The sequence below is a fragment of the Phocoena phocoena genome, chromosome 4 (assembly GCF_963924675.1).
Source record: "Phocoena phocoena chromosome 4, mPhoPho1.1, whole genome shotgun sequence".
NCBI lineage: Eukaryota > Metazoa > Chordata > Mammalia > Artiodactyla > Phocoenidae > Phocoena > Phocoena phocoena.
Genome location: NC_089222.1, coordinates 31,098,102 through 31,110,744, shown reverse-complemented (window position 1 = coordinate 31,110,744; position 12,643 = coordinate 31,098,102). Strand labels below are relative to the sequence as shown.

Here is a 12,643-nt window from a genome sequence, read left to right as displayed (position 1 = left end):
AAGATGTGATTTCTTTTTATTTCTAGCTTGTCCTGGATCTGTCCAAACCATGAAAACCGATGTTGTAATCCTTTAAATGCCAATAAAATATACATTGTAGATGATGCATTTGCTAGGAAAACATAGACACCTAGGTTACAGGCATTTCCGTCTTTATACCTAAGAGAGCAGAGTTGCCTGAGTACTCGCACCCTGGTTTGTTGACTAGATTACTGTTTGGACGGGCAGACAGGAGAGCAAGTAGGAAAATCGTGTGCTGGTGCTAAAAATTCAGGGTTTCTTGTGAAGTAAATGCAGCTTGGGTTACAAGTCTAAAACCAGACCAGCTGGGGGCATCTGGAAAACCTAAGGTCCACCTGTTCAGTTTTGGTGGCACTGGAAGTGATTTTAAGGTTTGAAGCCGAGAAAGTGTGGCTGAATGCACAGGGATCCCAGAACTCTATGCCTTATCAACTGAGCCAGCTGAGAAATTTCCTTATAGCTATTCTCACCCAGAATTGGAGTAAAGGGCTCAGTGTGAAGTTGGGATGGTGCAGCTTCTTGGTTTAATGCTTTACAGATTTTTGGAACCAAATGCACCCTGAAGTGAAAGGCTCCCTTTTTTTTTTTTTTTTGCTGACCTTGTTGGACGGCTAATACTGTTTCTGGGAAATAAGAGAAACAAGCGACTCATTGTTAGCAGGAGCTGAGAGAGGCGCAAGAAGGGCGAGAGACGTGTCTGCAGCCCTTTCCCCCCCCTTCATCGTATCGTGACTGAGTCCAGGCTGGACTGAGGCTGGGGTTTTCTTTTCTACCTCCGTAGACATGTGTTTTCCATCAGACAGGGCTGCGTGACACCTGACATTGGCCAGTTCACATGAATTAAGCCATGTACGGCCCATAAACAGAGAGGAAAAGACCCGCAGCTGCATCCAGACACTCTTGCTGCTGAAATATTTTTGAAGCTTGGTGTGGCTGGGTCTGCATATATGTCAGATACAATTTACACCTGTTTCGGCTTCTGTCTGTTGCATATCATTACTTCCGCAAAGCCGCTGTGGCCAGAAGGGCTAGTGTTGCCTGATGGCGGCACCTCTTCTCCTTGAAACCTTCCTGAATTATGAAATGGAACTCTTCAAAGTTATCTGATTTTGTCTTTTTTTTTTTTTTTCTAAGGCCTGAAGAAGAAAGCCCTATACCATTCTCTGTAAAACCAGATCGCACAGGGTGCCATTGTAACATGTGATCCGTGTTGATTTCATCATTTTATAAGTAAATAAGTTCATTAAATTAGTCTGCATTAGACCTTTTCATGAAACAGGGAAAAGGAAACTCCTCAATCCTTGTCACCAAATTTCACTCAGTAAATATTTTTTGATTGCAGGACAGGGCAGTGATTGGTGGTCAATGCAGCCGATGCCAGCCATGCATTCCAGCACATTCCCTGGGCTTCCTAGGTTTGTCACAGTCTATGCCTGTGATTTGCACTGAGTCACTTAACCTTCCAAGTTTCTTCATTTCAAAAATGAGTGAATTGGCTTAAGTCAGTGGTTTTAAATTGTGTCCCAAGGCCCCATGCCAGGGTTTCAGGGGCATGTGAGCAGAAGCTAAGCTTGGTTAGTATTCAGTCTCCAAGAGCTGTGTCTGTTCAACATATTTTAAAACTTTGTTTAATATTTTGACACAAGAGTTGGGAAACGCCTGTAGGGAAAGCACAGTGAAAGCCAGACCAAGAAAATTTAGAGAAGAGAGTCAAAGGGGCTGCCATTTAAGCGCTCACTGGCACCAGCACAGGCCCCAGGCGTGTTGTGAATGAGCCCCTGCACATGTCGGGTGTCTCTGCCTCATGCCATATATCAGGCTCTGGAGAAAGATCCTGCTGCTAAAAAGAAGAATTGAGAACCTTGGTTGAAATGGACTAAGCCCCTTCCAGCCTGAACTTCTATGGTGATGCTTCAAAGTAGTGTAAATACACGGCCCCAGCTGTGATGAGTGTGGTGGGGTTTGTAAACCACTAATGATAAAACAGAGCAAAATGCAATGGGTCCTGAACAGGGAACTATGTTCTGGAAGTAAAGAGAAAGCAGCAACAAAAGTCTAGTATCCATTAAATATTCACTTATAAGATTAGGGGAGTAGTGATTAAAACGCATCCTCGAGAGAAAGAGTTGTGTCTGTGTGTGTGGTGGAGAGAGATTTCCAGTTTATTCTGAGTTTTCTTCTTTATTATGTTTCTTTTAAATTAGAAAAAAGTCTATGCTGATCATCTTCTTACAAATGAACTGATATCTTACACCAATTTCTGACCCATAAACCCTGAAGCTTAGTTCAGGGAGAATGTATTTAGTGCCTACTGTATGCATCGGCAAGTCAGGTTTGAAATGCACTAAATTATTTGTGTTCTATGTTTATAAGGAACATCCGTATCATTGGGGTTGGTTCCAAGGGGCAGGGGGAGACTTGGCTCCTTCCTAGGTCTTATTTATAAAGAGCACAAATCCAGCCCCCAGGAAAGTGAGAGTTCAAATCACAGGAAGAAAACGCTTCAGTGTTTCTTAAAAGAGCTTCTGTTCTGTATGTATAGCCCAGCCCAGAATCCAACAGAAAAGATTTCCTGACTTTCAGCCTTAACCAAGTACATGTTTACAAGTGATGCAATGCAATGTCATAAATAGTGCTTGATTTCCTTAAAAAGTTACAGAGTAAGTGCAGGAGTCATATTCCCTCTCCAATTACCAAGTTGTATGGGTACAAAAGGACAGGGCAGCTAGTTGTAACCCATGGAGGACACACTGAGAGCTAATCTGGGCAGCCTGACTGTCATTCTAAATATCAAATGGTTATTTCATACGGGCGCTGGTTCTCATTGTAAGGAAACATGTTAGCGTGGAAATAGGAAACTTGGGTTCTACTGCCATGAGTTAGCTCTGGGGACACGGACATTCACAGGCTTAGGGTGACCAACCATCCCATTTGCCTGGGACTCCCCTGGATTTAGCCCTGAAAGTCCTGTGTCCCAGGAAACCCATTAGTCAAACTTAAGACACTCACCGTGACAGACCCGTTTCAGCATTTGTAGAGCAGGGACAGAGAATGGAGTGGTCATCAAGCTTCCCGTTGTTAACAGTCCATGATGCAGGAGAGCTTGTGTTGCCCTCTCATGGGTGTTTAGGTTTCTGGAATGTGTTTCTGATGCAATGTATATAAACGTATTAGCCCAAACGTCAAACTGAATTAAACACCTGTTGCAAACGGGAGGAGGAAGTTTCCCACGTCCCACATCAAGTGTATTTTACCCACGGTGCGTACAGTATTCGAATGTTGCATATCCATCTGCTTTGAGGAAACTGCAACCAGGTTTTCACAAAAAGTCAGCCTCTTCAAAGCTCTTCCCACGCTCAAGGGATGATGTTAGAAGGGTTCTTTGGAATGCTTGATGATTTATCATAGAAGCTTGTAAAAAAAAGAAAGAAAGAAAGAAAGAAACCCCAAAACTAAACTAAAAGGTTACTTTGAATATGTGGAACTGAAGTTCATTTAGCAAGATTCTGTTTACCACCCGCGAAAACCGGAGTACAAATTAAACCATCTTTGAGATTTTCCTGTTAAATCAACATTTGCTGATGGAGAGTTTCAGCAGATATTCTGGCAGTCTCTTATAACCCCCGCTTTCCCTGCATTTTGTTTCATTTTGTTTTTCTGTTACTTTGTATCTTGAACAACAGTGGATAACTAGCAAAAGGTATTCCTCTCTGCCCTCCCCAGATTCACATGTGTGTCAGGGAGAAGGATTTGAAGGGAATAAAGTAATTTCTGTGTCTTTCTAGGGCTTAGGTGTGGCTTCTAGCCATTGGCAAGCTGGTTGTCCTTTCCATAATCTGCTCAGAGCCAGCCCCATGCAGGCCCGTGACAGGTTTTGTAGTTGAGCCTAATCTTGTGGTTTTGTTTTCTTCATTTGGCATTTTGTGTGTGTGTGTGTGTGTGTGTGTGTGTGTGTGTGTGTGTGTGTATGTGTGTGTGTAACCATAGCCTATTTTAAAAACAAGGGAAGCAAGCCCAGGACACAGAAAAGTAAGCCACTGAACCTCTCCGAGGCCAGAAAGACATTTGTCAAACATTCCAGGAGGCCCGCTGGACAACCTGATTCCCTGGCCTCCCTCCTCGTCTGCAGCTCCTGGCTTGGGGAAGCTGCCCAAACACTTTGTCTATGAGCTGTCGCTCTCTGTTCCTGCTGCTGCAAAAGGCAAAAGTTCAGGAGTGAAGCCTTCACCTTTTCCACGTCTGCTTCTTATACAACAAATGATGTGTAGGCTTAGAACTGAGTCCAGGGACCTTCCTGGCCTCAAGCCTACTTGTGGGGCTTTGTAGACGTGACCAAGTGTGTTTGCTGGAGCAGGTCAGAGGGTGCATCAGCGTCCTGGGCAGCATTGAACAGAGAGTCTGGGTAGTCACCCCCTCTGCACACCCCATTCCCATGTTGACCGTTTACTTCACCAAGGATACAATCATTAAATCAAAAGAGTGTTCATATCTCAGATGCTGTGGAGTTTTGCTTTTCTTGGTGTTTTCTTTTATATTGAATAATAGCAGTGAAATGTTTCTGGTTACATATCTGTAGAGCTTGGTTATGTTCAATTGCGAAACACAGAAGAGAAAGCCAATTATCAAAGAAGAAAGAAAAAAAAAAGAGAGAAAGGAAAAGGAGATGAAAAGAATGAAAAAGATACATGTGGGTTTCAATTTAAATTCTGACTCTCTTGGAAGGAGAAAAAAAAAGAAGTCTCTGCTTTAGTTTTTTTTTTTTTTTTCTGCTTTAGTTTTGATACATTCCTGCTTCAATGGAGAAATCTTCTGTTTGGGTTATTCCTTTCTGTGGGGACTGGCAAAAGTCTAGAACTTGACTAGGTCTTTAGCCTTTTTGAGGCATTTAGTGGCAGTCTGCCCTTAACTGGTTTGGCCTCAGATACTGCATTTGAGATACTCTGCTGCTTTTCTTTCTTTCTTTTTTTTTTTTTAAACTGAACTATTCTCTCCCTAAAATGTTATGGAATATTATCCCAAGGAGTATTTTGTTCATTGCAAGTCTAGATGTTTTCCTTCCTGTGCTCTCCTGAGGACCTCCTCTCTGTTTGTCTCTGTCTTGGGCCTCTGTTGCCTCTCTGTCTTTGAGTAGCTAGAACCTCAACCATCGGTGAAGTTCATGAGATTCAACCTAATAAAAGATTCAAAAACAGTCTGAAATGAAACGAATAGAGGGAACAGAGTGACAGGTGGAATCATGGGCACCTGAGTTGAGTCAGGGAGGACACCTGGCTTCTAGGCCCTGGACCATTTTATGATTTTGACCAAATTCACTGTTTCTCTGGGTATTGTTTCCTCACCTTCACAAGAAGTTGCACCAGGCAGGCTCTTAGTTTTGAGGATCTTGACTATATTTTAAGCCTTATTTGTTTTTTTTCAAATAATTTGGGGGTTACCTCCTTTCAGTCCACCAAGAAAATATTTTGCATATTTGATGCATACATGACCGTGCTTTTTTATTTATTTATTTATTTTTTGCGGTACGTGGGCCTCTCACTGTTGTGGCCTCTCCCGTTGCGGAGCACAGGCTCCGGACGCGCAGGCTCAGCGGCCATGGCTCACGGGCCCAGCCGCTCCGCGGCATATGGGATCTTCCCGGACCGGGGCACGAACCCGTGTCCCCTGCATCGGCAGGCGGACTCTCAACCACTGCACCACCAGGGAAGCCATGACCGTGCTTTTGTTTTCTGTTTTTCACTTTCACATTTTTATGTTTTACATAAATAATAAATGCACACAGAAAAACTTCAAACAGTGCAGAAGAGGAAAAGGAAGATCTCCTCCCATCCTTGACACCCCGTTTCCTCTCCAGAGGCACCCACTGTTGTGTATTTTCCTAGAGAGATTTGCTGTATATGTATTGATATGATATGAATGCCCGCTGCCTCCATTTTTCTAGTTACAAATAGTGGCATGCTCTTACATGCATTTCTTTTCCTTGGATTTTTTTTTCTTCCCTCTTCTAAACATTGTTTCTTAGAGATTGTTCCATAGAAGGACCTACAGAGCTTCTTTATTCTTCAGAATAGCCACATAGAATTCCTCTGAATGAATGGATCATGATCTCTTATTGGTGGACACTGTTTTTGGTCTTTTGCTGTTATGGACAATACCATAGTGAATATTCTCATATAGACTTCTCCGTTGGTGGGTGTGCTTTATTTTGAAAACAAAGCCACTGGCTAAGTTCTACTCTTTTCCAGTCACTACAGTTAATAGCTGGAGATGTTTAGTCTGAGTGTAGTCTGAATGATCAAATCTAAATTAAATGGAAGAAAGCAGCATGTCCACCATGCCTCCCCAATGGATGGTTGCCATAAGGGCTGGTGTTTCAAAGGCTCGCAAGGGTGTGGTTTTGGAAGAGATCTTCTCCAAGTCTTAGACTCCCCCAGATAAGGATGCAGACATCAATAAAACCTGCCAAGCAGTATCTGGACAGTGTGTGGAGTGGAGTAACAGAATCCTGTGTGAGTAGACTGACAATGCTGTCTTCCCAAGTTATGGCAGATGGGTCTGATTTGTCATGTCAGTAAGTACCAGACTTGAGCCAGTTTTAATATTTTTCAAAGAACCTAAGTTATAAAAATTAACATAACCTCTGAACTGCTAACAAAAAAATTTAACATTTTTAAGCTTTTTTCCTAACCTGGGGATTTCTGATATTGGAAATATTCAATTTACACATTTCTCTTATAGACACAATTTGGTTTTTTTTTTTTTTGTCTATAGTAGTTACATCAGAAAAATAGGAGCATACTTTTTCAGAAGGTTCAAAAACGACTGTGCCTGGAGATAATCACTATTCTTCCATCTAAGCGTCCTTCTCCTGGCCTGAAGGAGGTCTTATGAATTAAACCCTTCTGGATATCTGGACTTCGTCTTACTTGAATTGGTATTTAAGAGAACTTTTCCCCGATGACACAGTGTGTGCCCCATCCCTGACCCTCCCACCCAGGCCTTCAAATAGAGATTGTGATTATGCTCCAACAAGCTGTAGAAATGGCGTACTTATTTCAGTTATTTTGGCATTGATCACAGCTGTGCTTTTTTTCTGTTCTCAAACTGAGAACATAAGGAATGCCCAGCTGGTTTCAGTCATTCATCCCATTGTTTACTGAGTTTCCTTGTGTGCCAGGGACGGTGCCAAGAAATGAGAGTTCTTGGTGGTGGGCTTGATTCGGGAAGTGAAGCCCAAACTGTTTGGGCAGAATACTCCAGTATCTTACCTTGCCTCGAGTGACTTCCCTGGGATTGAGCAGAGTTGTACATCTGTCCAAACCTTCCTTGAGCCCTTCCTAATTGTAACCTGAGCAACCTTTGTCCCAGGGCCCTGTTTTGAGTGCGTTGAAGGTCTGCTGTTTAAGTGGTGCTTCCTTGCGATCAACTGAAGGGAAACCGTGTGTAGAGGGGTTGCCTCAGTTTCAGTGATCGTTCCTGGTCTTCAGTTTCAGGTGTGGCAGAGGGCGGCCAAGGACAGTTGAAAGGGCAGGTGGACGGAGTGTTGGGGGTTCAACTGTGGCCCTGGTTCCACCTGTTTCTAAGCAGAGCACACCCCTCACCTCCCTGGGTTTCACAAAATAAAAAGCTGGACTAGATGCTTTCCAGGAGTCCTTACAAAGCCTAACATTCTAGCCCTCCACAGCCAAGCATAAAAACCCACCTCATTTCTTCACACGTTCCTTGTGAGTTCCTGTGAAGGCAGGAGCTGTTTATTCAGCTACAAACCCAGTGCCCAGCACACAGTGGGAATGTGATAAAGACTTGAGTGAGTTATAAGTAAATTTCAAAAAAAATATATATATATTTTTACCCCACCTCTACTCCCATCCAGAGGAAGTTCCTGTCATGGAATTAATTCTTCCTTAAGGAAACCAGGTCTTCTACAGAAAATCTTCAGTGTTAGTATTTTCTTTTCTTTTTAAAAATTTTACTGGCGTATAGTTGTGTTGTGTTGGTTTCAGGTGTACAGCATAGTGATTCAGTTATACATATATTCATTCTTTTTCAGATTCCTTTCCCATATAGGTTATTACAGAATATTGAGTAGAGTTCCCTGTGTTACACAGTAGGTCCTTGTTGATTCTCTATTTTATATATAATAGTGTGTGTATGTTAATCCCAAACTCCTAATTTATGCCTCCCCGCTACGTTTCCCCTTTCGTAACCATAAGTTTGTTTTCTAAGTCTGTGAGTCTGTTGCTGTTTTGTAACTAAGTTCATTTATATCATTTTTTAAAATTAGATTCCACATGAGTGATATTATATGATATTTGTCTTTGTCTGACTTACTTCACTTAGTATGATCATCTCTAGGTCCATCCATGTTGCTGCAAATGGCATTATTTCATTCTTTTTTATGGCTGAGTAATAGTCCATTGTATATATGTACCACATCTTCTTTATCTGTTCCTCTGTCCACGGACATTTAGGTTGCTTCCCTGTCTTGGCTATTGTAAATAGTGCTGCAGTGAACATAGGTGTGCACGTATCTTTTCAAGTTATGGTTTTGTCCAGATATATGGCCAGGAGTGGGATTGCTGGCTGATATGGTAGTTCTATTTTTAGTTTTTTAAGGAACCTCCGTACTGTTCTGCATAGTGGTTATACCAATTTACATTCCTACAAACAGTGTAGGAGGGTTTCCTGGTACTTTCTTTTCAATGTGTGTGTGTGTGTGTGTTTTCTACACATTCACTTAATACATAGTTGATTAGGCTAATTTAAAATTCATCTAAGAAAGTTTAGTTATAAAATATGTTCCCTTGTAATATCCATAACAAACTGATGATCTGAAATATTTTACTTTGAACTTTAAGTAAAGTATGCCAATAATTTTATCTTTTAAAGGTAATATACCAAAATAGCAAAAATTGAGCGTTTTTTTTCCTCAGAAATGAAGTAAGTATATAAAATTACACATTGTTGCCTTTGGCCCTGACCTAGGAGCAAATAGACTGAAAAGCATGGTTTTCTTTATTGCAGGATATTACCCAGGCAGAAGTTAAGCAGATTTGACTGGTAAACTATTTGGAGGAAAGCTAGCACTTTTTAAGATGCATTTTTTGGTGGGGGTGGGGGGTGTGGGGAGACACCAATTATAGAATTTATTAAAGGATTACATTTTTTTTTCTAAAGTGAAGTACTGCATGCCAAAATTTTAAATGTCGGTAAATGCAGACAAATAGAAAATCCGTAAAAAGTTTCAAACACTTCTTGTGGCTTTATCCAATCACAAACGCTGTTAGCATTTTTATATCACTTCTTTCTCACAATAATTCTCACTCAATTATTCTCTAATTATTCACTAATAATTTCTCACTAAATAATTTCTTTGGGGCACCCTCTTTTAACAAAGCGTGAATGGCGTCCTGCTTTTGTGTAGCTCCCTGATCTAGGTACTGTGTTTTACATGTCACTCGTCAATTCACTCATCCATCCTAAGTATTATTTTCTACCCACCACCTATCAATGATCACATGCCCTCCTTAGCCCTGCCATAAGCATGCAGTTTATCTGAGACTGTGCATACACACCCCCAGATGTCCTGGTGAAATTAGCTTTTATGCTGTGTCAACTTGTGTGGAATTTACTTACGACCACTCTGTTCTCTGAAAGGTTTAAAATGTATTCTAGAACACAGGCAAGGTGTGAAATCAGGTTTTTAACAGGGCACAAAAGCCACGACTAGGTGAGTCAGGAGAAGGGCCAGTATCTGAGCCTCCATGAATTGAATTAAGGTAATAATTACTTCACCAGTAATGATTAACAGGAAAGTGCTTTGCAAGGAATCTCAGGAATCTATAGTGTAAAGCGCAAAGCATTCCGATGATCTCTTTTTGATAAGGTGCTGTGGTCCCTGGTCATTAACCCACCTGTTCTTCCCTCCTGCAGTGATGAATCACCAGCACCAGCAGCAGATGGCACCCAGTTCCCTGAGCCAGCAGAGTCACCCTCCTCAGAACCCACCAGCAGGGCTCATGAGTATGCCCAACGCGCTGACCACGCAGCAGCAGCAGCAGCAGAAACTTCGGCTTCAGAGGATCCAGATGGAGAGAGAGAGAATTAGGATGCGTCAAGAGGAGCTCATGAGGCAGGTATGGCCTTCGGTGGGACCTGGTGGAGGCTTCGTGGCCTTTGGTGGCAAGGCTAGTGGGTAGGTATCTACTTGCCATCGCATTAAAAGCCCAAAGCGCTGCTTCAAACTTCCAACATCTATTTGCACTGTCTTGAGAGCCAAACGTATGTGAGTACAAAGACTAGCTGTATCAGCATGGCTGCCTGTGGCTTTCACTGCTAATCACTAGAAGGAGAGAAAGAATACGTTCCAGTTATTTATTACTGTGTAATACATTATCGCAAAACTCAGTGGCTTGAAACAATAGCCATTGTATTATATCACGCCATTTCGTGGTCAGGAATTGGGGCAGGGCTCAGTTGGACTGTTCTCGTGCTGTACGTGATTTTGACTGAGGTCACTTAACGGTGGTCGACCGGTGGGTAGCCTGGCCTGGAGGGTCCAAGGTGGGTTTACTCAAGTGTGTGGCACCATGGAAAGGGCTGGAAGACTGAGCATAGCTAGGACTAAAAGCTGGAGTATTTGCCCACGGCATCTCTAGCTTGGCAATCTCAGAGCAGTGGGACGTATTACATAGCAGCTTGGGTCTCCCCAAGAGAATGTTCTAAGAGACGGGAATTGAAAGCTGCCGGGGTCTTGGGCCTGGCTCTGGAAACTGCCACAGAGTCAGTTCTTCCATATTCTCTTGGACAGAGCAGTCACAGCACACCCCTCAACCCCCAATTAGGGCAGATAGCAGAGGGGATGTTCCACGGAAGAGATGACAGAGAATCTGCAACCGTCTTTGATCCATCGTGGAGCATGAGAAAAAGAAAGGAAAATGTTTTGCATACAGACTCTGATAGAGTGCTCTGCCAAACCCCCTGGGCTTTGATCAGGGACCTTAGTGCCATTTCCTCATTCAGTCAGTCAGTCAACAGAGTGTGTGTCCTCTGTGAGTCAGGCTCAGGGCCTCACTTCACAAAATAAAGAAAAGAAAATCCATGAAGGAGCCCACAGTTTTCTCCCTGCTTCAGTGGCTTGGTCTGTGCAAAAGCAGAATTCTCTTCTGTGTTGCTAAACTAATGTAGCCCATGCGTTCAGGTCTCATAAATTTTGCTGGCTGCATTTTGGGGAGGAAGGCTTCAGTTTATTGTTTTAATTCTTCAGACTTTGCCTTATGACTCACATGAAGCAAGATACATGGGTAGCTTCCTTTCCATGTGGACGGAAATGAATAGTTTTAACTGTTCCAGAAAGCTTTCTTCCAGGGGGCTGGGGGTATTAGGGTAAACACGATTTTTTCTTTTAGTTATATCTGATACTTTCAAAAATATACATTGCCTGCCATAGGTAAATAATGTATTTCTCATCAAATAAATTCTAAAATATAAAGTATCTACACTGTGTGAAGTTTAAAAAACATGATGAATTAAAAGAATTCCTTATACATAGCCTTTGAAAATGTGGGAAATGAATATAAATTGTGCTTTGTTATTCTGTTGAACTATCCTCTAAATTTGAGGAATACAACTTTGTAATATAACCATCGTTGTGCTTTTTTTACCTTGAGGATTTATGTCTGAACTTTCACGGTTATTTCAGGGTAGCATTTGTTTATACTGTTTTTAGATATACAGTATCATGTTTCGTAGCAGGAAATGATTGTATTATGGTTTTCTGTCTTTGGATAACAATTCTATTTGGAATAATTTATCTATTTTATAATATAGAGTAATATAAATAGTATTATAGTAGCATTTATAAGTTTAAATGTTTTTTTTTTCCCCCGCAAAGAATGACTTGTGTCTCAGTTTCTGCCTCGTTCTGTGTTTCTCTTTCCCCTACCCCACCTCCTCCTTTCCCACAGAAAGTATTTCTGAAAAGGGGTGGAGAAAAGTGCCCCAAATTGTTTCCTTTATTCCAACCATAGGTGCCTTTGAACCAGAATGTTAGTATTGATGGTTCATATTACAGAAATACCAACCGAGTTCCTTAAATGCTGATCCCTAGAGGCTGTGGAACTGCATGACAGCGTTGACTCCACTGTACAGGACCTCGGGGAGGAACGCTGTCCAGATTTGCTCCCAGAGTCTCCTGTAGTTCAGCTTTGAACGTGTGAGCTTGTATGTATGTGTGTGTGTGTGTGTGTGTGTGTGTGTGTGTGTGTGGTTAGAGGAGGAAAAGAAGATGGAATGGATTGTTCTGATGTCTTTTTATCTTTATTATGGATACAGGAAAAAAGGTCTAAAGCGACTTTTTAAAGTCGTGGCAGACGTGTTCCCCATCCAGAAGCAGCCTGATACTCAGGGTCAAAGATATTATTTAAGGCCATACAGTAAATGGTGTTGGAGTGTTTGATGACAGTGGCATTTGCCAAGATGTCTGATTGTTCAGGTGTGGATTAGTGTATTATGTGTATCACCTTTGTGGGTTTTTTTTTTTTTAACCGCTTTCTTTTGGTGCTTTGCACTTAAGCCAGGGTGCTTTGCACTTAAGCCAACGTGCTTTGCACGTTCAGCCAGTTGA

At 42.0% G+C, this 12,643-nt stretch overlaps 1 protein-coding gene across 1 annotated transcript in view; it reads left to right on the top strand.

Annotated features, from left to right (window-relative positions):
* WWTR1 (WW domain containing transcription regulator 1) overlaps positions 1-12,643 on the top strand; it is a 129,572-nt gene that overhangs the window by 97,169 nt on the left and 19,760 nt on the right. Inside the window, exon 3 of the mRNA XM_065876329.1 lies at positions 9,952-10,154. Within this exon, the coding sequence (XP_065732401.1) occupies positions 9,952-10,154 (203 nt within the window). The remainder of the gene's footprint in view (positions 1-9,951; positions 10,155-12,643) is intronic.